This window comes from Malus domestica, chromosome 16, assembly GCF_042453785.1.
Source record: "Malus domestica chromosome 16, GDT2T_hap1".
Lineage (NCBI taxonomy): Eukaryota > Viridiplantae > Streptophyta > Magnoliopsida > Rosales > Rosaceae > Malus > Malus domestica.
In genome coordinates, this window is record NC_091676.1 from 12,829,119 (window position 1) to 12,856,182 (window position 27,064).

At 39.5% G+C, this 27,064-nt stretch overlaps 1 protein-coding gene across 1 annotated transcript; it reads left to right on the plus strand.

Annotated features, from left to right (window-relative positions):
• The first annotated feature begins 15,225 nt into the window (after window positions 1-15,225).
• LOC103403737 (protein DETOXIFICATION 55) lies at window positions 15,226-17,348 on the plus strand. Its single transcript, XM_070815879.1, has 2 exons — window positions 15,226-15,385; window positions 15,500-17,348. The coding sequence occupies exons 1-2, from the start codon at window positions 15,338-15,340 to the stop codon at window positions 17,009-17,011; spliced, it is 1,560 nt and encodes a 519-aa protein (XP_070671980.1). The 5' UTR covers window positions 15,226-15,337; the 3' UTR covers window positions 17,012-17,348.
• The last annotated feature ends 9,716 nt before the right edge of the window (window positions 17,349-27,064 follow it).

The window sequence follows — 27,064 nt, forward strand, 5'->3', positions numbered from 1 at the left end:
TTTAAATAAATATTTATAATAAATATTTCAAAAACAATATTTACAATCAATATAAAATTGTTCGTACAATTATATTACAAAAACTAAACAAAAAAACATAAACTACTGGGGTGGCTTGGGGAATGGCTGTAAAAGCTCGACTAGAGGCTTGGGAATCCTAATGCCAAAAGCTGACAAGAATTGGGCTACAGCAACGAAGTACAGGTGTAATAATTCTTGATCTTTTGCAGCAACTTGTGCCAAGTGTGCCGCTTTTTCTTGTAGGCACTCACCTTCTTTTCTTTTGGCGTGCAAGCTCTATCTCAACTTGCTGAAGTCTGGAGTCAATCTTAGTTGATGGATTAGAGCCCGTAGAAGAAAAAGATCCCCCCCCCCCGACTTCCCAAACCCGACCCGCTCTTAGGTCACAAACTTCCTTGTCTTTCCTCGTCCATTAGAACTAGAGAGACACCTCTGGATCAGGTGTCAGCTCTTCCATAGGCACATCCGGTAGCTGTTGAGAGAGGTTGGCGAGGTACTTGTCATTCTTTTGAATCATAGAAGCCTAAAACAAAAAACAAAACAAAGGGAAAATTACAATTTTTGATCATATTTAAAACCTTATTTATTGTAATGAAATTCACAATTAAAACATAGATATGAATATTTACATAAATGTCATTCGATGGTCTCGTTGCCATAATTGGCACCCCCCCCCCCCCAAAAAAACCTCCACCTCAGGGAAATGCTCCCCATAGTGGTGACATGGTAAGAAAATGGTTGAGAACCAAAGTGATGAAGGACAGCTTCTTCTCTCGTTACATTTATTTGCCACCAATTTTTTCGTCCATTAAAAGAAATTTAATTAAACTTACCCAAAAAAATATAAAATTGAACTAAAATTTAATTACCTGAAATTTTTCACTTTGAAAATGAATGAACAACCACTACGACTAGTAGGCCTAGCAGTTTCTGACACAACACGAAAACGACACGAACATAACGGGTTTCGGGTCAACACGATAACTTATCCGGTCATTATCGGGTGACCCGTTAATAATGAGTATACACGTAGGTAACACATGGGTAACCCGTTTCAACCCGTTAAGAAAAAAATTATTTTGATAATTTTAAAGTTTAATTACCAAAAGATTTATTATAAAATACAATAGCCATATTAATATATACAATATATTCTATATTAAATATATAGTTTTGTATTATTATTCTATATAAGTTTTATAGAAAAACGTTTTAGTCATTATTTATTTTTATTATGAGAATTCCTTATTATCATTACTAGGATAAATTTTACTTAACATGTTGTTGTCCAAAATTAAAATAAACTAATATAATATTTGTATAGGCAAGAACTAAGAACACATACATACAAGTATGAAAAATGTGAAAGAATATATAAGCACTCGTGATTCATCATTATTCATCCACGAGTAGATAATGGTTACACTTACATTATGGTTTAGATTTTTAAAATCCTCCAAACCTTCATGAATAATGTAAAAAAAATATACAATCACTCATAGTGACAAACTTTACAACTTTCATGAAGGGGTCAGCTTCGAAATCCAACACTATAATTCATAAACCTTAATTTTGTATTTAATCGTCGATTGTCATTTACGTTTTATTCTTCTTACTGAATTTCATTTTTTAAATTTTCTTTTTTGAAAACATGATCATCTGGCGGATGTAAGAAGATAAACGGTTCAGATCTTTGATATCACATTTCGATATTTACGGTTAACTAAAAGATGAGTCGATGTCATATAGTTTGTAGAAACTTTATAAACATCAAACAATATTTTCACTAACCGTAAAACTCTTAATATAATATGAACGATCCAAACCGTTCATCTTCATGCATTCTCTAATAGATCAAGTTTTCAAAAAAGAAAATATGAAGAAAAAAAAAACAAAATTTGATGGAGTAAATTGTAGCAATGGTCCCTGAACTTTATTCAAATTGGAGCAATGGTCCCTTAACTAAAAATCCATTACCATTGGTCCCTCAACTTATCAAAATGTGTAGCTATAGTCCTTTTCATTAATTTCTTCAAATTTTTGTCAAAATATGTTATGTTGGAATAACCATTTATTTAATTAGGGTCCCTCAACTCATCAAAGTGTGTAATTATGGTCATTTTTGTCAACTACGTAAAAAAATTTTGTCAACTACGTAAAAAATTTTGTCAAAACGAGTTATGTTTGAAGGACCATAACTACAATTGGGATAAAGTTAAGGGACCATTTCTCCAGTTGAATTAAAATTGAGGGACCAAAGGTAATGGATTTTTAGTTGAGGGACCATAGCTGCACGTTTTAATGAGTTGAAGGACCAATGGTAATGGATTTTTAGTTGAAGGACCATTGCTCCAATTTGAGTAAAGTTCAGGGACCATAGCTACAATTTACTCAATTTGATGAGAACAATGAAGCATAAATGTAAACAACAATTAACGGTTAAATTTTGATCTATGATTTATATGATTATAGGGGCAAATTTCGAAGTTAAGCTCTTCATAAAAGTTGTAAAAATTGTTATTACGAGCATTTATATATTTTTTCTAGATTTTTTTAACACTTCTACATTAATTAAAAAACTATTAAAGACTTTAGGTAAGTGAAAATATACTTAAAAGAAAAATGCGTTTTTATGTTTTGGATGTGACAATATGGTATGTATATACTTATTTAGTATTATGTTTTTCATTTGATTATTTATTGGTTTAAAATATATTTTCCTTAACAGGTAACAGGTCAGGTCATATTACCTGTTAATATTATCAGGTCGATTTCAGGTCGGGTCATTTTACCCGTTTATTTTAACGGGTGTTACACAACACGATCCGTTAAGATATCGGGTATGACACGAAAACGACACGAACACGAAAAACACAACACGAATGTCAGATCTAACCACTAGTCCACCTTCTCCACAAAATCCTTGGGTGGTTATGTAAAAGCTGCCTCAGGCGTCAGAAAAATGTTGTAGTACTTGCGCAGCTCGTACTTCCCCTCCTTAATATCGGCCACTCCACACCCAGTCTATGTAATTGAGACAAGCCTTGTCCCGCTCGTCTCACTCAAGGTTAGCCTGAAATTTTCAAAAAAAAACCAAATAGTTTAGTTAAAACCACATAAAATAAGTAAAAGAAAAAAATTAATAAATTAAGAAAGTTATTGCATACTTACTGAAAGTTCTCGATTCATCTTGGTAGGGCAAGTACAAGGAAAACGCTGAGCAAAGATTGTGTCGGTGAAAATTTATTAAACATCATTGTGAGCCTTTGACTACCAACAGTAGAACTTAGCCGACAAACATTGTTGTCGGGCAAAGCCAACATAGTCAACAAAGACTAGATTCGTCGGGCAAACCGTCAAATATTGTGTGCCATTTTTCTCTCTTCGCTCCAAAATTTTGCCTGACGAATTGTGACTTGCCCTACAGTCACCTTCGTCACGTAAAGGTTTTGAATAAACCCTAAATATTGACCATCTTTGTCCTACCAACTAAAAAATATGTGGGATAAAGTCCTTTTCCTCGATCAAATTTGATTCGTCAAACAAAATTTTGTAAGGCATACGTTATTTTCTGGTAGTGTCATTTTCCCTAACAAGTAACAACCACCCCCACGAGATTGAATGAACATTGGCTAAGAATATTTGAAGGCAAAAAATCCCATCCAGGTCGATCAATTGGGGACCTGAAAAAATCCCATCTTTTCGAAGATATGTGATTGAAATGCAATGATCCGTCGACAAGAATATTATTGAAAGGTCGGTGTAATAATTGTAAATGGAAGAACGTATTGCTTTAGTCATTTGGTGTAACTAGAAGCACATGCATGGTTCCATGCAAGTGTCACCCAAAAAAATTAATTTCATTGGTGGTGATGATTCTTAATATCGATTAATTTGGTAGTAAGACAAGCATTTCAAGATGGAGAACGAGGAATATATAGTAACAGTCATGAATAAAATTATGAGAAGAATAAAGTTATTCTATGTATACAATATCAGTAAACATATATAGGCCATGAGATGCTTAAATCCACTTCTGTACTAATTAAGTGAGTCCCACTTTAACAAAATCGATCAATAATTGGTTTCCTCTGGAAAAGGTTTTCCCCCTAAACATAATTTAAACGAGTACTAAAACATAGAAATCAATTTTACCCGATACACTAGTCTACATTATAGCGTTATTTCTTCAGAATTACATGTTTGAGTGAGGAACTTCGAGTAGTAGTGTAGAGGTACTGGGGGAATAGTTCGCCTATTCAATTAGGGTTTACCAAGAATTGTTAATTCATTGAATCTTTGGTGTATATTGTATATATGTCAGAGTTCTAATGAACTATGTTTTATTTGTATATCTATGGTATTGGTAAATCATCACGTTGACTATAAACGTATCTCGAGATCAGAACATAACAATAATATCCTTGCTCTGAACATTACTACATGACAATCATAAAAACTAAAGAAGCAAAAAGGAAACAGTTGAACAAGTTTTTTGTTTTTCTCTCAAGAAATAACATTGTCAGATAAAGTAACACTTTAAGAGAGCTCAAGGTCTACAAAGGTTTGTCGTATCAAATCCGTTATTTTAATGGATTCTTAATAAGTGACTTGATAACGATATGACTCATTAATGGTTTAACCTGTTATTTTTGTGTCGTTTCATGTTTGGTTAATGGGTTATGCAAGAAATTGTTATACTTGTTGTCTAGACCTGACAAACTGGTTGTGTCGTGTCGTTTTCATGTCATACCTATTATCTTAATAGGTTATTAACATGTGAACCAATAATGACCTAACTTGTTAATCAGTTGACTTGCAATTTATTATTTTCGTGTCAAGTTAACGAGTCAGGCAAAAAATTGTCAGGCCTACCTAACACCCTTCTTCGTCTGAATTGGTTCCCTATGCCTTCCTCTGGTGGATCCTCCACTTCGCCGGTGAGATCGGTTCTCCAAATCTGTCCTTTTCAGCATCGAAACGTCGGGTTGATCAGTCAATATACAAACTCGTTGTTGAAGTTCTAGAGAACTGTATCTACAAGCGGTTTGCTTATAAATTTTTGGTTTATTTCGGGTATTTTTGTTAAGTGCTTGCCACGTTTGACCATGAAGATAAGGATGGGGAGATAGAAAGGGAGCGTAGGGGAAGGGGAATGGGAGGGGGAGGTCGAGGATAAAGGGAGTGGGGGCTTTTTCTTTTTTCTTTTTAATTGTTTAGAAAGTAATTTTGAATTTTCATACTAAACAAGTTTTTGAATCTTAACGAAATCGCGCTAAAGCTAGGACATCACCCGTAAGTGGCGCGCTGTGTGGCCCGAGCATAGTGATAAGTGAGCAAGGGTCGTTGTATCTCCATCGGCACCTAGATGCAGTGTTAAATGAGCAAGGGGGCCATAGAAACTTCTTTTCGAACGACTCCACTCAAAGTTGTTTGGGAGCATATGCTTCTATCAATTTTACACAGGACACAAAAGAAGTACTTTGATCCTATTAGACGGGGGAGGGTGAAGAAGCTAGGACAGAACGATAGAGTTCAAGAGAGTAGAATGCGTTTAGGAACGTGGAATATAGGAACCTTAACGGGAAAATCTATGGAAGTAGTGGAAATTATGGTAAGGAGAAGGATAAATATTATGTGCCTACAAGAAACTAAGTAGGTTGGTCTTAAGGCAAATGATCTAGAAAACTCAGGGTTTAAGCTTTGGTATTCGGGCACAAATAGAACGAGAAACGGTGTTGGCATCATCGTGGACAAGACTTTGACACAAGATGTTGTAGATGTCAAGAGGGTAGGAGATAGAATCATGGAAATCAAGATTGTAATAGGACAAGAACTCATCAATGTGATTAGTGCGTACGCACCTCAAGTAGGGTTGGATACGAGTTCGAATGAGAAATTTTGGGAAGACCTTGGAGACTTGGTGCAAGGAATTACTCAAACGGATAAGTTATTTATAGGAGGAGATTTAAATGGACACGTGGGCAGGGAGACAGGCAACTATAGAGGTTTCCATGGTGGCCATGGTTTTGGGGAGAGAAACGAGGATGGGGAAGCTATCTTGGATTTTGCAATGGCATATGATCTCTTCTTAGCCAACACCTTCTTTAAGAAAAGAGAAGAACATGTGATCACCTACAAGAGTGGGTCGTAAAAAACACAAATAGATTTTCTTCTAATGAGGAAAGGGGATCGTATAACTTGTAAGGATTGCAAAGTTATACCGGGGGAGAGCTTGGCTAATCAACATCGCTTGTTGGTGATGGATGTACATATCAAAAGAGTGAGAAAAAAGAACAAGACTTGGAAGTGCCCAATGACTAGATGGTGGAATCTAAAAGGAGAAAAACAAGCCATTTTCAAAGAGAAAGTAATCACCAGTGTGTGTGGGATAGAGAGGGGGAAGCTAGCCAAATGTGGGATTCCATGGCTAGCTGTATCCGAAAAGTAGCAAAAGAGGTATTAGGAGAGTCCAAGGGCTTTGCTCCACACCAAAAGGAATCTTGGTGGTGGAATGAGGAGGTACAAACAAAGGTGAAGGCTAAGAAGGAATGTTGTAAAGCCTTATACAAGGATAGAACCGATGAAAATGGTGAAAGGTATAGAAGAACGAAGCAAGAGGCGAAGAAAACTGTGAGAGAAGCTAAGTTAGCAGTTTATGACGATATGTATAAGCGACTAGATACCAAAGAAGGAGAGTTGGATATCTATAAACTAGCTAGAGCAAGGGAAAAGAAGACAATGGACCTAAACCAAGTGAGGTGCATCAAGGATGAGGATGGAAAAGTTCTTGCTACAGAGAACGCGGTCAAAGACAGATGGAAATGTTATTTTCATAATCTTTTCAATGAAGAAATTAAAGAAGTACTTCTTTAGGGGAGTTGAGTAACTCAAAAGAGTGTAGAAACTACTCCTTTTATCGTCGAATCAGGAAGGAATAAGTGGTTGTAGCTTTGAAGAAGATGAAGCATAGAAAAGCAGTGGGCCCAGACGATATACCGATTGAAGTGTGGAAAGCCTTGGGAGAGACAGGTATAGCATGGCTCACTGACCTTTTCAATAGGATTTTGAAAACGAAGAAGATGCCAAATGAGTGGCGAAAGAGCACTTTGGTGCCTATTTACAAGAATAAGAGCGACGTACAAAATTGCATGAACTATAGGGGTATTAAGCTAATGAGTCATACAATGAAGCTCTGGGAGAGAGTCATTGAGCATAGATTGAGGCAAGAGACACGGGTTTCGGACAACCAATTCGGATTCATGCCAGGGCGCTCAACCATGGAGGCAATCTATCTCTTACGAAGATTGATGGAAAGATATAGAGATGGGAAAAAGGATTTACACATGGTCTTTATAGATTTGGAAAAAGCGTATGATAGGGTCCCAAGAGACATTCTTTGGAGGATTTTAGAGAAGAAAAGAGTACGAATAGCATATATCCAAGCTATAAAGGATATGTATAAATGAGTAAAGACTGACGTAAGAACTCATGAAGGATAAACCAAAAGCTTCCCCATAACTGTAGGATTACATCAAGGCTCATCCTTAAGTTCTTACCTTTTTGCGTTGGTAATGGATGAGTTAACATGACATATTCAAGATGATATTCCTTGGTGTATGCTTTTCGCAGACGATATAGTGTTGATAGATGAAACTCAGGAAGGGGTAAATGTGAAGCTTAACCTTTGGAGAGAAGTGTTGGAATCTAAAGGTCTTTGCCTAAGCCGATCAAAGACAGAATATATGGAGTGCAAGTTCAATGCAAATGGAGGCCACAATGAGTTAGGGGTGAGGATCCGAGATCAGGAAATACCAAAGAGCGACCGTTTTCGCTACCTAGGATCTATCTTGCAAAAGAACGGAGAATTAGATGGAGATCTCAACCATAGAATACAAGCTGGATGGATGAAGTGGAAGAGCATCCGGCGTGTTGTGTGATCGTCGTATGCCACTGAAGCTCAAGGGAAAATTTTATAGGACGGCAATAAGGCCGGCGATGTTGTATGGCGTAGAATGTTGGGTGGTGAAGCATCAACACGAACACAAAATGGGTGTAGCGGAGATGAGGATGCTTCGTTGGATGTGTGGGCACACGAGAAAGGATAAGATTAGGAATGAAGATATCCGAGGTAAAGTAGGAGTAGCCGAAATTGTAGGAAAGCTGAGAGAAAATCGGTTACGGTGGTTTGGACATGTGCAAAAAAGGCCTACTGACGCTGCAGTTAAAAGATGCGACTACGGGATGGAGGTTCAGGGCTGAAGGGGTAGAGGAAGACCTAGGAAAACTTTGGAAGAGACTCTAAAAAAAGACTTAGAGTACTTGGATCTAACGGAGGATATGACACAAGACCGAGCATAATGGCGTTCTAAGATTCATATAGCCGACCCCACTCAGTGACTTGGATTTTTAAAGTCTCAAACAGAGAAGTTTTCCTCACTCAGGAAATTAAGGGAACACTACCTCAACCTACATGCTCCACTCACAAAGCTTTAACATACAAGCTTCAACAAAAGAAAAATTCAAAGAACTTAGTGAAGAAGGTTTTGGTGTATTTAACACAATACGTTGAAATAAAACAAACCTTATTTATTGATATCTCCGATAAGTTACAAATATGTACATATACATGAGTCAAAATAAACAAACAAGAGAGAGCCTTCACAAAGGTTGCTTATGAGAAGTCTCAGCAGTCGGTAGAGCCCCAGAAAGAGAAGGCACCGGAGGGAGATCATTCGAAGCCTCAGTACTGGACAGAACCCTAGAAGGAGGAGGCATCGGAGGTTAATCATTTGGAGCTTCATTACGCGGTACAGCCCCAGAAGACGAAGGCAATAAATGCCTTTGGAACAAACCCACAAACCTCTGATGATCATGTAAAATCTGACTATCAGATTCCTTCATCTGGTCAAGCTTCCTCTTCATGTTTGTAGCATAGTCATATGCGAGCCGGTGCAACTGTTTATTCTCATGCTTGAGCCCTCTAATCTCTTGTTTGAGACTCATCACTTCAGCCGCCAATGATTCAACTTGGCGGGTTCAAGCAAATAGGCGTTGGGCCATATTAGACACATAACCTGCACACTGAACACTGAGAGCCAGAGAATCCTAAACAGCCAACTTATCAAACCGTTTGGAAAGTAGTCTATTATCTTTGGGAGTGAGAAGGTTCTTGGCTACCACCGCAACGATCATATCATTCTTCATCACGGAATCCCCAACGGTAAGAGGACCAATAGGGGATAAGAAGGATGGGCACCATATGTTGTCTGGAGAAGGCGTGGCTGCCTCTTCAACAAGGTTCAAGTCAAAACGACGGTTGGAGGGGCCAAACATTTTCAAAGGTGTTGAAGAGAGAAGAGGTCGGACAAATCAAGATCTTAGAAATGTAAGAAGGGAGCTTCTACTGGTGGAGCTTCAAGTGTGCTTTGGAACTTAATGCCAGCCTCTATAAAAATCTGCACTCGACGGAGCTTCAGAAATCGAAGAGGCGCCTGCTCAAAAATCGAAAAGGCGTTTGCTTTCTCAAAAGTTGGGCTGCTCAGAGACCACGAGGGCCGATCTCAAAAATCGAAGAGGCGTTTACTTTCTCAAAAGCTGGGCTGCTCAAAGACCACGAAGGCCGATCGTAGAAATCGAAGAGGCGCTTGCTTTCTCAAAAGCTGGGCTGCTCAAAGACCACGAGGGCCGATCTCAGAAATCGAAGAGGCACCTGCTTTTTCAGCCTTGTCAGCACCTGTCACATGCACACTCAACTTTGCAAAAATTACGGGCATTTTGTCGAAGATTTCTGGTGAAGTACAAAGCACATGAATGTTACTGTTCAATCATCCACTTTCTACACGCAACATCACCTCACGGGTACCACAGATAACTTTGCCAAAGATCTCTGACAAAGTTTAGACACATGAAGCTTGCAGCTCTCATTACATCGCTATAACCAAGAAGGGTAAAAGAATAGCAAAGAAACAGCACTAACAAAGTTTAGACACATAAATTTTGAAGGTTTAGCTACCATATTATTACCCACAAGGGTAAAGGAACAGGATCACTGCTGGATAATTGGAAAGTCCCTGTGTGTCAACCTATGTGCTCCGTGGCAAGGTAGACTAGCAAACAGGCCCAACCTTTACTCACATTCGAGAAAACACTCCCAACAAGATTGCTTGTTTTAAGATCGAAGAGGCACCGCCCTCCGAATCTCGAGAGCCAGACTCCCAACATGATTACTTTCTCAAAAATCGAAGATACACCGCTCTCCGAATCTCGAGAACCAGACTCCTAGCCGGATTACTTTCTCAAAAATCGAAGAGGCACCGTTCTCCGAATCTCGAGAGACATATCCCCGATAGGATTGCTTGTTCGCAAATCGAAGAGGTACCGTTTTCTCAATTTCGAGAGCCAGATCTCCTTGGATAAAGCTTGTCTGTAATCTTCACACCGTTTTCTCAACTTCGAGAGCCAGATCTCCTTGGATAAAACTTGTCTGTAATCTTCACACGCAACATCAGCTTTCCAGATACCACAGACCACTTTTTCAAAGTGTTATGACAGAGTTAAAACACGTGAAGCTGGCAGCTCCCACTACCGTGCTATGACCAAGCAAGGTAAAGGAATAACATTACTACTTGTTGTTAGGGAGACTCCTATATATGTCGACCTTCATCCTCAACGGACAGGCAGACCTGCAAAAATGCTCAACCCTTCCTCATATCTGAGAGAGCACTCCCAACGAAGCCTCTCGAAATACTCAGCTTTCTTTCCCCCCGAGACTACCTCTACAAAAAAGCTACACCAGAGCAAGAATATCTCATATCATCAGGGTTAAAAGCAAGAGTATCCCATATCATGCTTTTTCCCTGTTTTTTCTTTTGGTCTTGTTCTTACCTGCAAGACAATGAGAAAGAGAGCAATAAGTCAGCACTTGGAATCAAGCTTCCAGTCAGGAACTGACTGCCTGGAACCCCTTACCTGATTACTTACCTGGCATTGCTCTCGAGTACTCATCTTCAACATCTTATGTTTCCAGAGAAGATGTCACATCTGCTTGAGGAACAGATAGGGCAAGTGAGAAGGATACAAGGAAGCATGTGGAGACAAGCGTAACAGAACACGTGCCGATAGATCCACTACTTTGTCAACAGTAAAAGTATCTCATATCAGTAGGGTCGAACGTACTCTAGATTTGATGGACTTGTTTTGACCCTCAAATTCTTCAATCGGCCTTATACTCTTGAGGAAACCAGAAAACCCTCCAGCCCAATTCAAGAATAAGCATGTGGAAAGTTACTTTTTCAAAAGCAAAAGTATCTCATATCACCTATTCTCCTTTTCTTCTCTTTATCCTTCATGCTGCCTACAAGATAGAAAGAATGAGAACAATCAGCCGGAACTCGAAATCAAACTTCTGATCTGGGACTGATTGCTTGGAGCTCTGATTGCTTACCTTGTCTGTCACCTCTTTCAGCAGATCCCCTAGCTCGGCGACTTGGGGGACTCCTACTACATGGTTTGTATCGCGCTTGACCAAGCCTGAAACTACAAGTAAGCTTCAAGTGAAATTGATACATTACCTTGTGTATCTCCACCAGTTAAAGATACCACCCCTGGATGGAGGAAGAGTACTTCCAGAGATGATGCCATATCTACCTATGAGACAGATAAGGCAAGTGAAGATGATACCACACTTCGGTACTTAGAAGTTTTGTGATTACGAGATCACTCTCCCACAATATTAAAAGAGAGCTTGAACCTATGTACTGTGTAAACCCTTCACAATTAATGAGAACTCCTCTACTCCATGGACGTAGCCAATCTGGGTGAACCACGTACATCTTGTGTTTGCTTTCTTGTCTCTATCCATTTACATACTTATCCACACTAATGACCGGAGCAATCTAGCGAAGATCACAAACTTAATAATTTCTGTTGTACCAAAGTTCTCACTGCTTTTGTGCATCAACAATCCGTAAGTCCTTACCTTTTTGCGTTGGTAATGGATGAGTTAACAAGACATATTTAAGATGATATTTCTTGGTGTATGCTTTTCGCAAACGATATAGTGTTGATAGATGAAACTCAGGAAAGGGTAAATGCGAAGCTTAACCTTTGGAGAGAAGTGTTGGAATCTAAATGTCTTTGCCTAAGCCGATCAAAGACAGAATATATGGAGTGCAAGTTCAGTGCAAACGGAGGCCAAAATAAGTTCGGAATGAGGATCGGAGATCAGGAAATACCAAAGAGCGACCGTTTTCGCTACCTATGATCTATCTTGCAAAAGAACGGAGAATTTGATGGAGATCTCAACCATAGAATACAAGCTGGATGGATGAAGTGGAAGAATGCATCCGGCGTGTTGTGTGACCGTCGTAGCCCACTAAAGCTCAAGGGAAAATTTTATAGGACGGCAATAAGGCCGGCGATACGGTATGACACAGAATGTTGGGCGGTGAACCATCAACACGTAGGTGTAGCAGAGATGAGGATGCTTTGTTGGATGTGTGGGCACACGAGAAAGGATAAGATTAGGAATGAGGATATCCGAGGTAAAGTAGGAGTAACCGAAATTGAAGGAAAGATGAGAGAAAATCGGTTACGGTGGTTTGAACATGTGCAAAGAAAGCCTACTGACGCTCCGGTTCGAAGATGTGACTACGGGACAGAGGTTCAGGGCCGAAGGGGTAGAGGAAGACCTAGAAAAACTTTGGAAGAGACCCTAAGAAAAGACTTAGAGTACTTGGATCTAACGGATGACATGACACAAAACCAAGCGCAATGGCGTTCTAGGATTCATGTAGCCGACCCCACTTAGTGGGAAAAGGCTTTGTTGTTATTGTTGTTGTAAATGATCTTAAGAAATATTTTCAAAATTGATGATTTTTTTTAATAGGATATCAAACGGCCCTTAAGAACATAAGTTTTATTAAGCCAACCTTTTTTCTGGGGTAAGTAATAACCAAGATCCTTTTGTTTTTCCTCAGCTAACTTTCAAACCTAGAGCATGCAACAGAAGAAACTAAGAGCTAGTTGATACAGAAAGGAGGGTTGGTTGTAGTAAATTTAATAAACAAGCTGTGTGCTTCAAGAAGAAAGGTGGAGGTTTGGCTTGTTTGGTCCGCTTCCCTCTTATGGTTTGGTTTATATTGAAACACATGTTGAAAATGCATGTGACGCAAAAGAAAATGCTTCCATCACTACCTAAATTTTCTATATACTCTCTAAGTAACACATGTGCACATGAAGGCCACCTCGTGCACCAATTAACTTCATTGGGGCCATGTGATAGGAGATTGAAGAAGAAAGTGACCTAATTATACACTAACAATTCATCAAAAAAGGTACAAATTATGAGTTTTCTTCAAGAAATCTAATTAGAATCAAATTAAACTAGCTAAAAGTTTCTTGATGAATAGATGTATCAGGTTCATGCCTCATTCAGTTAGGCTCTTATGACAAGCAATATATGGTGGTGCCCTCGTGGGAATTATGTTTTGTATGGTTTCAATCGTTAGTTAATTACAAAATGCTTACTTTAGGAAGTAGGTTTCTCTACTTGTATATGTTTTTGTGTTGATACCGAATTTAAGTAGTTGCTGAATAAATATGCGTGTAAGGTTAGTGACACACAGTCTTCATCTTGTTGCTTGAAAATATTACAAATACTAAGTTTCATGGATGAAAGTTGAATAAAATTGTGAGTACTTCGTGCCTCTTTTTTTTTTTTGGACGGACGAAAGTGTGTACTTGTGCCAAACCCAAAAGTACATAGCACAGCAAAGAGGATATGAACTTTAGCAATATTCGTAAATAATGAATATATTTTAGTAGAAAGACTTGAAAAGTAATATTGAGGATATTAATAAATAAGAATGTAGGAAATAGAAAGACATTGACAGTCACCAAATTGCCTCACGTGAAGAAAGAATCGAGCAGTATAAAGACCGGTGTTTGGTTTGTACTGAGAGAGATGGTGGATATGTTCTTGTTTATTTTGAAAACTGACAAAATGTGCTTAAAACAATAGGGGCGTGGGTATGACATGAGGGCACGATTACTGCTTAAATATTCACACGGTTTAAACAAGGTTCATGTGCATGCCTATTTTCATTCGGTCCATATCCCTCTACCTTCCAATGTTTGGTATTGTGTACCTCAATATGTTCTTAAGGAAAAAGTATCGATTGTTTTGCACCGAATATTAAGGCACCTTTTCAATAGTTTGATATTTGATGATCAATAATGTATCAAGTACTGTAAATCGGTATCAATAGATAATTATCTCATATTCTTAACTTATAGCCGAAGGTGTTGATAGTATTCTCTGCGGAACATGAAAATTTGCATATATAATAGTTTTAAAAAAAATATTGGACCTAAAAGGCCACACATGCTTTCCCATCACTCAATACAAATTGTTTTAAGTGTGTGACTCAAGTGAGGCCAAATTAAAGGTTACAGAATCATGAGAAACTTTTATGGTAGCAGAAGTCACTTTGTATACTATTTTATGTGTTATGATAAAATTGGATGATAGAGTTGATATGTCTTGAAGAAAGTTGAGGTTCCATCATAAAATGCAATATGGGGAGAAGCTCAACTACTTACAACCACATGCAAGGTCCCTCCTCTTATCAATGTGACGAATTTCAAGCCCAACACGTGAGGAATTTCAAGCCTATCACGTGGACAATATAACTCAGGTGACGTTGAGCATGTGTGGCCGTTGGACTTCGCACACTCGACAACCTGCTCTGATACCATGAAAAAAAGTTGAGGTTCCACCATAAACCCAATTGGCAATATGGGAAGAGCACAACTACTTATAAGCACATGCAAAATCTTTCATTTCATCAACGTGAGATTCATTCTCAACATGTCTCACTTATATGAATATAAAAAAAATTAAAAAAAAAAAAAACAAGTCCACATATTTGATATAACAATAACTCCACGTACGTAGCCGTATTCTGGGTATGGCAAAAAATTGCTCATAAAAGAATCGCATAGGAGGTTTTAAGTAATTTACATATATATACTCTAACCAACTTTACTGCTCTGAAACAACTGTTAAAGTGCTCTCATTCTGTCAAAAAGTTGTACCTTTGGAGGGATAACTATAGGTAAATACCGGAGAACAAAAGAAAACTCGATCAATCTCACCGGCAGAACTCCCATATATCGATCCTTATAAATACCTTGCACGTACATTCATTAATTTCCCAAGACAGTTGCCCCTCTTTCTCCGATCCCTCTCTGTCTCTCATAACACAAGGAATTAAACAAGCAAGCTAGAAACAAGGCAAAAGAAACAAAGATCATGGTTGAAGCAGCAGAGCCATCCCACAAGTGCCCGACAATGCCAGAGGTACAAAATCCCACAAACATTCAAAGAATTTTCTTCATCGCATAGTATCATTAATTAACTTCTTTTTTTTTTTAATCAATTTTTTTATCTTTTCCAATTTTGAACATGTTCTAGGTGGTGGAAGAACTTCACAGAATGACAAATATTGGCTTCCCAATTGCGGCCATGAGTTTAGTGGGTTACCTCAAAAACATGGTCCTAGTTGTATGCATGGGAAGGCTTGGAAGTCTTGAGCTAGCAGGTGGAGCTTTAGGCATTGGCTTCACCAACATCACTGGCTACTCAGTCCTCTCTGGCTTGGCCATGGGTATGGAGCCTCTATGCAGCCAAGCTTTTGGTTCACAGAACTTCTCCATAGCTTTCCACACTTTACAAAGAACCATTCTCTTATTGCTTCTCACTTCTCTTCCTATTGCTTTGCTTTGGGCCAATCTTGAACCTCTCATGCTCCTCCTCCATCAAAACCAAGATATAACAAAGATTGCTAGCTTGTATTGCCAATTTGCCATCCCGGATCTTCTTGCCAATAGCCTTCTTCATCCCATACGTATTTTTTTCCGTAGTCAAAGCACAACATGGCCATTGATGTGGTCCACTTTACTAGCAATCATTCTACACATTCCTCTCACAATCTTCTTAACCTTCAATCTTTCCCTTGGGATCAAAGGAATAGCAATTTCCACTTCTCTTACCAATTTTATCACTCTATTTTTTCTTTTGGGCTATGTGGTCTACGCCCATGTCACAAAAAAATCTATTTATTGTTTGGTAACGGACCAGTGTGAACCCACTACTAAGTATGAAACAACACAATTATTGTCCCAGCCATTATTACCCAAAAAAATAGTACCACTTTCGTTGAGGAAAACACTAGTAGGAGCTGACGAATGGAGGATCCTAATTCGACTTGCTTTCCAAAGTTGCTTAGGAGTTTGCTTAGAATGGTGGTGGTACGAGTTCATGACAATTCTAACTGGTTACCTTCAAAAACCTCACATTGCCCTGGCAGCATCAGCCATAGTGATACAAACCACATCTCTCATGTACACATTACCAGCGGCACTAAGTGCATCAGTGTCTACACGAGTAGGCAACGAGCTAGGGGCAGGCCAACCCAAAAAGGCACATTTAGCGGCAGTGGTGGCCGTGGGGATGGCACTAGTGAGCTCATTGTTGGGCTTGTCATTGACCACTCTAGGGAGAGGAGTATGGGGGAGAATCTTCACAAATGATAGTGAGGTTTTGGAGCTAACAATGAGTGTGCTACCAATTATTGGACTATGTGAGATTGCTAATTGTCCACAAACTACAAGTTGTGGGATTTTGAGAGGAAGTGCTAGGCCAGGCATTGGGGCATGGATTAACTTTTACTCATTTTACATGGTGGGTACGCCTGTGGCAATAGTCTTGACGTTTGTGTGGAGGTTAGGGTTTAAAGGGCTTTGTTATGGACTTCTAGCAGCTCAAATTACATGTGTGGTGTCCATATTAACAGTGGTTCATAAGACAGATTGGGAGAGAGAATGTCTCAAGACGAAAGAGCTTGTAGGAAAGAATAATGACAGAATGGCTGCATTTGCACATGCAGATGAAACAGTCAAATGTGAAGAGGGTGTTGCAAATTAGAAGATTTTGAAAAGTCCAAAAGATTTCGTGGGAAAAAGTCTATGCATTTCACATGCACACCAAACAGTTGGTTAAATGTTAAAACTCAAAAGACTAGAAAAGTAGAGTATTCAAAAGTGCAAAGGATTATGGAAGTATTTTGCAAGCTGATTGATCGATAGAAGAACAATCTCGTAAATAGTTCCCATTCTTCCATGCAATATATTATTTGTAATGTTTTTGCGGTTGTTGTCTAGCTATTTCTAGGTGCTACTTGTTTATAGCTTTTACATGTATGCTTCTTGTAATATATAGTCATACAAATTAATATTATATATCCTATAAATTTGATCTTTAATTACACGAGTGTCTGATCTTAGGTGAAAATTTTGATGAAGGCTTACTAGCTACCAAGCCTACCATTATAAAATACTTACGTTTAACTCTGACTTGGTCTAACTTGGCGATTCAATCGTTAAGTTTCTCGTATATGTTCACATTCTCTAATTTAAATGTTTATAAGAAAAATTAATTATCAATTTTATTAATGTTACATTAAAGAGAATCGAGCCATAAATTATTATAACCTTAACTCATTATCTCATCATCTCTCGACTCTTGAGTTAGTCTCAAGATGTTATTTTTAAAAAAAAAAAGTAATGTTATGAAGACTAAATTTGCAAATTAAATGATGTGTTACAAATAGAATGAGCACGTTTATCAACGTTTAAGTGATAAATCAATCATTTTTATTAATGTTACGTTAAAGAGAATCGAGCCATAAATTATTATAACCTTAACTCATTATCTCATCATCTCTCGACTCTTGAGTTAGTCTGGAGATGTTATTTTAAAAAAAAAGTAATGTTATGGAGACTAAATTTGAAAACTAAATTTGCAAATTAAATGATGTGTCACAAATAGAAATGAGCACGTTTATTAACATTTAAGTGATAAATCAATCATCAACTTCCATGTCCTTTAGTTTTCAAAATTTTATCTACAAATTTAGTCTCATTAGCATTACCCTTAAAAAAAATACTCTATTGCACTGAATTTTTTTTTCGTAAGTTGTTAGGTAATTAAAGAACACAAACTAATCACTCATATTTTCACGAGTAGTAATAATAACATTTTTTATTTTCAAGCACTCCCTTCTTTTTATGTATTAGAATAAATATATAAAATCAGGAAACATATATCAAAGAAAAAAATGCAAATAAAAGAGGAGTGCCAACATCATGATGCCACCTTAATTTGTTCCATTTCATGTGAGTTTTGGTGCAAATCTTGGAAATCCTTTACGTGCAGAAAAAAGAAATTAAATGTTTGCTGCCATTTGAACACTCTAGCTCCCTCAAAAAGGTCTACAATTGAAGGTGTACGTCTCTGAAAGGTATACAAAGACGTTGTATACCAGGTTGTTGGAATGTTGAAAGCTAATATGGTCAAGCACGAAGCAGTGGATGTATATTTACTTTCATATTATATTTTGGTTGGTTGCATATACTTTCTTGGTTTGAACTTTGAACTTTGAACTTTGAACTTTGAACTTTGAACACTCTCATATAGTCATAGACTCATATGCACAGACCACGACCCATCAAAGATTCAAAATTGACCTAATTTTGCCGCAGCTGGTTCAGACATGATTTCTAGACTTATTTGTTGGTATAGTTTTTTCCAGAATAAAAAATTGGAAGTCGATAATACTTGATTTAAAGAGACGTTTACATTATAATATTGACATCACATGAATCCAAGTGCATTATGGATGGTCTCAAAATCTGACATTTTTCGATCTGATTAGGTACGTACAGAGAAAGTTCATGCATGAATCAACAATTATTACAAAAATGAAATTGTTATTGTCACTCTAAATATCTAATTGTACATTTCAAATTTTTTATATTTAGAAATAGAAGTACTCTTATGAGAAGTGCATAATTAAATTTATAGAATTTCAATCATAATTCATGACAAAAATTAATACCAATTTTGTATGGTTCATCTATTAATTTGCTAGTCTGTTTGGACTTCAGTCGAATCTCTTTTTTTTTCTTTTTGTGTAAGAGATATATTACGGCAATTCGCATTCCCATTGGCAGGTCCAAATCTCATCCAACAGTTTTCTTAGTTAAAAAGTAATGTTACACTGACCATATATTTGTATCATATCTCTCATAGAGGTAATGCATACTAATATATATGGATTCTATCTCTATTAGAAGAATAATACTAATATGTGGTAAGAATAATATTTTTGTAGTAAAATATCTCTGTTAAAATTTCTGCCTGCTCTAATAGACCACTATTTTTTTCAAAAAAAAAAAATAGACCACTATTAAAAATAAAAAAATAATAAAAATAAAAAGAGTTAAGGTTCCGCTCTATAAAATTTGCGAAAAACTTAATTGCCAAAATGATTTTCTTTGATACCGCCGTAGGAGTAAACTTTATTTACGAATCCCTACAAATCAAATGAAGGAAGAAAAAAAAATACAAATCAATCAATTACAACAATTTAACGCCTAATTTAATTCCTTGAAGGTAGGGATGGTGATTGTGATCACGATTCTTTTCTAACATGCTCTAAAACTAATTGCCAACAAAAGTGACTTGAATAACAAAACTCCTAAACTTTCTGATATGAGATTGACATGTATATGCTTAACCAATTGCGTGGAGTAAAAAATAATCAAGAAGAATATGGAGTTGACACATGGATTTTAGGGTGAAAATGACAAAACTACCCTCGAGGAATATCGGAACTCTTACGCATGAGCAATGTACAACCATCCATCAATCAAGTCAAAAGTGCTCAAAATACGTATTTATTTAAAACATATTTCATCTATCCTAATCAAATATTCTCCCCAAGGTAACCCCTAAATCTTTCCTTTCAAATTATATTAATTAGCTAATTAATTTATTTATTATTCAATTAATTTACTAATTAGCTACAAATTAAGAACCTAACCCAAAAAGCCATCCAAGTGGCCGGTCCCTCTCCTCCCAAGGGGGCTGGCCACACCCCTATATAAACACATTCATTCTCTCCAAAACCCAAGTTCTACATTCTTGCAAAATTCTCTAAATTCTCTAAACATTTTTCCCTCAAAATTCTAACTTTGGCATCAGAGTTTCTTCGACCAAAGCCCCCCTCATTCATCGTGGGTGCATGAGGCTCTTGGCCTTGACCTAAGGTGTTATTTGTTTTGTAGGTACAATTTTGTCCAAGAACAAGGAGGAAAAAATTTGCATCCACAAATTGGTGATTTCATTGAGAGTCTTGATCAAACGCTTGTAGAAAACTCTCACATTCAAGGCTTTTCGTTTTCTTGTTCATTTGTAGATTTTTCGTACATTTTAATTCTTGGAATTTTTATTTCTAAAAATTCTTCGATAAAACGTAAAAGAAAAGTACAATGGCAAGAGATTCGGAAACCTTGACGAACGAAAATTCCAACGTTCAAGGATTAGGACCGCGACGATCTACAAGGCTCAACACAACAATAAGTGGAGCGGCACCACCCCCATAGGGCACCACCATGACAACCACCACGGTAGCCACCCTCAGCAAGGCCCACAACGCCACAACCACGGCCCAAGCCATGCCATTCAAGCCCACATGGGCCCAAGCCCAAGGTGAGACTGCCCGAGCCACTCAAGCCCAATGCGAACCAAACGCGTTACTAAGCTGAGCCCTAGCCTCGCACCCACGTGTGCCACCTGCCGAGTAGCCCACTCCCGTGGCCCAGCCTGCTCCCGTGGCTTTCCAAGCAGCCCATATCGGTCCAAGATTAGTTCAACTATCCTGGCTTCAAATTTCTGAGCCTACGATCGAACCAGGGGCATTTTCACCACATTTCTCTGCAGATTTGACATTTTCCAACTCAAATCTCGCGCCCGGAGTCTACCACACTTCCATTGTTCAAGGAAACGCATTCCTTCCAATCTCTTCCAACCTAAATGGAGAACAACACTTATCTCGACAAGTCATAGAGTTAACGCGCGTCCTTGCACAGCAGACAACCTTGGTGAATCAGCTATTGCACCGCAACGAGATGCAATGTGCCCTGTACAAGGTGTTTCGAAGTAGGACAATGGCAAACAAAGAACCTCTCCAGCAGCGTCCTGGTAAGCAATCACTCGACCAGCCACGAACGGAGTGTTCGAGCAGTGTACACCCCATATTGGGCCCCCGACATAACATATACTCTCGTCTTAGCGTGTAGAGGAGCGTGCACTCTCGACTAGGCCCACGGAAGAGCATACATTCACGGTTGGAGCTATACTCCAATAGTCAACATGAGCAACCTTCCAGGGAAGTGTTCATTCGCAGCTAAGCCCGCAAAGAGCATTTTCCACCTTCTAGGAACGGACCACATACATTAGAGTAGGCAGCACGACGAATAGAGAGAAGCAGTCATTCAATTCGACTCAAGTTCAACCGGCAACCTGCGAAGAATTCTCTTACCTTCTAGGAACGAACCACATGCATCGTTGCCGCGGCATAGACCAGCCGAACACATAGAATAGCAGCTTAGACTAGCAGGTCAAGACCGGGGGCAGCCGAGAGCTCCGTTACCCCAACAAAGGAAAATTCAGGTAGAGGTTGAGAAGTTCTTAAACGAGCGATTGCATGATTTCTAACACAACAAAGTGGTCGATAAAGCACTACGACGAAACATAACTAACATGAGCAGGTCACCCTTCACGGACGAGATCGAACGGGCAGAGCCTTCACTCAAGTTTAGCATGCCACATTTCATATATTTCAAAGGAGATGGAGATTCGGATAGGCACTTGAACCATTACCAAATAACAATGGTTCTTTATCGGAACAACGATGAACTCATGTGCAAGATATTCGCCACCACTTTACAATGCGAGGTGAAAGATTAGTTCTACACCCTGCTGCCACGATCTATCTGGAGTTTCGACGAATTTTCTTTAGTTTTCACCGAAGAATGTTCATCATTTCGCTTGATCAAGAAAAACTCATACCACTTGTTCAACATCAAGAAGAACCCAAAAAAGTCGCTTCGCGACTATGTGAAAAGGTTCAAAGCAGAAAAGGCAAAGATAGTCGGATGCAATGACTTGATAGCTAGAGCAGCCTTCCAAAAATGACTCCCAGCAGACCACCCCCTGTTCGGAAAGTTGACTATGAAAAAAAATATAACTCTGGCAGACTCTTTCACTCTAGCAAAGAAGCATGCACTTTGGGACGAGGTTCCTCAATGCACATTCAAGGCAAATCCGAGCGATCTTGAATATAAAGTCCCCTACTACTTTGAAGGTGCAAACACTGACGGTGCAAAGTTTTCTGACTAATGCAATAACTTAGCTCAAAAAGGACATCAAAGGCAGACGAATACTAGAAGGACACTCGGAAGTAAGTTTTGTCCTCGTCGCCCTAGAAGATTCTACATAGGAGCAACATGTACCGGCAAGTTGAGGACCACCTCCTACTATGCATCACACGGCCCCAGTAAACCATTTACACCATAATTCAGCTCTAGAGTGACCCGATACTGGCAGTAGAGTATCTCCTGCTACGTGTAACATGGCCCCAGCTCCATAACTCCCTACAGCGCATTTACGCCTAGCCTAGGCGATTCAACAGAGTGACCCAACGACACTCTGGAGGCAGCCGAGCACGCCCTAGCCACACCTACTTTGCCCGATGGAGACTTTGACATTTGCACGTCGACGGCACTTCCAACTATAAAGGCTCGGAATCAGGCATGGTCTTTATCACCCTAGATGGTTCGATGTTCGAACAGACGATTACTCTAAGCTCCAAGGCATCAAACAACGAAGCAGAGTACGAATCCCTACTAGTAGGCCTCCAAATGGAAAAAGACTTGGCAGTGAAAAAGCTCGTAGTTCATTCTCATTCCTAACTAATCACTAGCTAGACTACTTGAGGCATTTCAAACTTACACCATCACTCAAGTTCCGCGGATAGACAACATTTATGCGGACGCACTGGCCAGCCTAAGCTCCAACCACGACCACCAACTTAAACATTTTATTCCAATGGAGTATCTAGACAAGCTAAACATAAAGACTGAGCCAGCAGCCGAGGTGTCATAGGTTAGTACAACTCCAAATTGGCAAGATTCCACTATAGACTACCTGGTCAATGGCACACTCCTCATATAAAAATTGGAGTCAAGAAAGCTCCAAATAAAGGCAGCAAGCTACTACATGAGGAATGACACTCTCGTCCGATGATCTTACACTGGACCACATCTTCGCTGCCTAGCGCCTCCTGACGACCTAAAGTATCTAAGCTTAATCCACGAAGGCTTTTGTGGAAATCGCTTCAGAGGTCGATCCTTATCGTAAATGGCTCTTAATGCAGGCTACTACCAACCTACCATGCATCAAGACACTAAGGAGTTAGTGCAAAAGTACGACTATTGCCAATGGTACAAGCCAATACCAGCACTGCATGCCGACAAGCTATACCCATAGATGAGTCGTTGGTCGTTCATGCAGTGGGCAATCAACTTGGTAGGTAGGGCCAAGGCATGATGATCGTGGCAACCGATTACTTTACCAAATGGGTAGAAGTAGAGTTCATGACAACCACGACTCAGACGGACATAGAGCACTTTATATAGAGAAACACCATTTTCCAATTTGGCATCCCTCAATCCATCGTCATTGACAACGACCCGCAATTCGTGGGCAAAGATTTGGTGAAGTTCTTCCAAAAATATGGCATTAAGCAGCACATGTCCACACTAAGATATCCTCAAAACAATGGGCGGACTGAAGCCCTCACCAACAAAAAGTGAAAATGGCCAGATGAACTCCCTGGATATCTATGGGTATATCGTACCACCAAAAGAAGAGCAACCAATAACACTTTTTTCTCTTTGGCATTTAACTTAAAAGCAATCATTCATCCTAATGTCATCGAGTCAAGTATCAACATTTTACTGCCAAGCATTGAGCAAAACAGTAAGAAGATGGCCACAAGCTTAGATCTGGCAAAGGAGAATCATAAATAGACCATCACCCACATCGCAGCCTACCAGCAGCAGCTCCTCTCCAACTACAACAAAAAGGTCAAGATTCGGTAGTTCCAGCCCGAAGATCTAGTCCTAAAAAAAGCATTCATCGCTGCCCATAGAGAATGCTCCAAAAAGATGGATCTCATCTAAGAAGGTCCATACAAGATCAATAAAGTAGGCAGTAAAAGTAGCTACACCTCTACCACCATGAACGATAAAGAGATCGAAAAGCAGTGGAACGCTTACAATCTGAGGAAGTACTATGCGTGACCTCCCACTGCATTAAAGCTCGAAGACTCAAGCAGCTTAATGGGTACCACCTCGCAAGCCGATGACTATCCAGTTGTTATGCAGTTCCTACCTAACAACTAAGTTCTCGTTCGTTTCACTCGTTTTTCAATGAAGAACTCAGAAGTAATCTATAACTTGGCTCGGCTGCATGCTTTCAACAACTGATCATTCATGCATTTCAAAAGAACACTGAGCCCTCTTTAGGGACTCATCACAAGAATTGCGCCTCTTGAGGGATGAACCATGCTCTTTAGTGCGAGATGATAAACTAATTGCTCTCCAGTGCAAGAGGGTAAACCAATTCCCCGACACCCACATGGGTCTGCTCTCCAATGCAGGAGGATAAACTTACACTATGAATATCCAGACGTGGATAAGTTGGGTTGCCCTAGTATAACTAGATGCACGATGGCTTACGCCGGGATTCCTAGAAGTAGCCACGATGATCTTTTCAAGGCTTAGCTAACTGAAAGATTTTGGGTCTATTGGCCTAATTCGCGGGTAACCGGGCCCTAGAGACGAAGAGGGCACATTACGCAGTACACCCTAAGAACGACTGCCCTGGAACCCTAAAGCTGCTACCGAGTGCACTAAGAAAGCCTACAGTTTCCAGAATACTGTCTATAACTTGCTCTTCGACCAGTAAAGTTGTACTAGACTTATACAATCGCACATTCTTGTGAAAGGTTAAACAAGCTAGCGTGCATATATGAAGCTTTATCCACTACAGACATGCTACGTAGTCAATAAGCTTCACTTATGCCAAGCGCGGAACGACCTACACCAAGTCCTAAAGTGTTGTGATACTTGCTACACAACCTACGGAATTGGAGAAGGCCAAGGTTAATAGCCTAGTGGTCACGTAGACTTGTCTACTTCTGTAAGTAAGGCGTCCGATTGCCGACCCTATGGCTAACAACTTTGCAACATTCTACACCAACACTTACGGCTGCATAGGCTACGTGGCCTGTCTGCTTATAGAACGTCTGCCCTTGGTCTATAAAGTGTAAAGGTTAGGGCATGAACAAAAGAAGCGAAGTTGGAGAAAAGCGAAAAAAACAAGTTTATTATGTTTTCTTGCAAAATTGATAAACAACTAGCAAAGACCGAAGGAGTTCAAGCAAAGCAAAAAACAACAAGGGAGAAAATCTTAAAGACTACTTAGAAGACTACTCTTCAGCAGTTTGGGCACTCTACGACTACTCAGTCACCACACCTTCAGTAGCCGCGATATTCTCAGCAACGATACTATCTAACGCTTCACCCCTAACTGCTCAAACCTAGGCATTAATCTCTCCAACTGCTTCACCAATAGAAGCCTCAAAGGTAAAGGCAAGTAAGTCTTTCGGAGAAATAGAGAAGTTCTCGAAGTCTTTTTCAACAAACTTAAAGTCAAACGGCCTGCCAAAGAGATAATCTACATAACCCAACTTGTAGAAATCGCCTTGACTTTGCACATGCAAAGCCTCGAGCCCAACATTCTCACTCTTCAGCTGCTCATTCTTCTCGAGTAGACTAACACGGACGCGATGCAGCTCATCTACTTTCTTTAAACTTTCGTTGATCTTTAGCACACATTGGAGTTCCAACACTTAAGGCTCGAGCTTATCAACAAGTGGATCACTTCGTTATAAGCAGCGATCAACTCTTCATCCTTTGCATAAGCAGCAAAACAAAGCTCAGAAACGGCATGCTCAAGATCTTGTATATGAGAAGAATAAACTTCGGCTGCCACATCATTTGCCACCTCCTCAGCAGCCTTAGCATCCTCTTGGTCAATGAGCATAGACTCGGTTGCTAGAATAGCCATCTTCTGCATCATTGCAAGTAGGGCGGTCTTCCTATACTCGATCGTATACTTCACAAAAGAACTTGGGCAAACAACCTTTCTAAAATCATCGACAAACTTGGCACAAACGCCCATGCCTTCAAACATATCTAGTTTCAAAAGCACACAAATCTCAACATCATCCCCAGAAGCAAGCTTAGTGGTTTCCTCACAGCTACCCACGCAAGCAGTCTCCTCCTTCACAGCAGGCGAATTAATCTCAGCAACAGTGGAGCAGGCCTTGGCGCCACTTCAGTAGCAGAGTCCACCTTATCGCTCTTCATATTAGCAAGCCTTTTCAAAGGTGAACCAGACTTAGCTCCCAACGAACGTCTTGGCACTGGTTTTGGCACTGGGGGAACGACAGAGCCTCTACACTGAGCAATCCTATCAGTAATCAAACTAGTCATCTTTGGCACAGCAGATGTCACTAGCTCAAATATAGCAACCCCATTCACGGTACTTAGCAGTGAAGCTCAACCCATGATGGCTTTTCACTCATTTTTTTCTCTCGGACTAGCAAATAGAATGCCTGCATGCCCAGCATTCTAGTAGCCCACGACCTTCTCATTTTTCTCAATCACTGGCCTAGCCCGCGTCAGGTCTAAGAGCCCAAAGGACATAAGCCATGCGACTTGCCATGCACTGAGCCCCAGCATCACAATCTGCGACCCTAGCACCACAATCCATGGCCCCAGCCGCACAGCTGCCCTTGGCTTTAGCCAAACCAACCAGCCCAAGCAGTGGTCCCTGCCACAAAACCTCCTCATCCCATACATAGCCAACTCCTGGCTCCTGCCAGCTGACATGCCGCACCACCCCAACGGTTGCCTCATGGTAACACCATCCAAGAAGAAGATAAGGAAAATTATTTTTTTCTTACCTCGGTGTGGCACGGAAAAGATGAAGAAAGCAACGGAA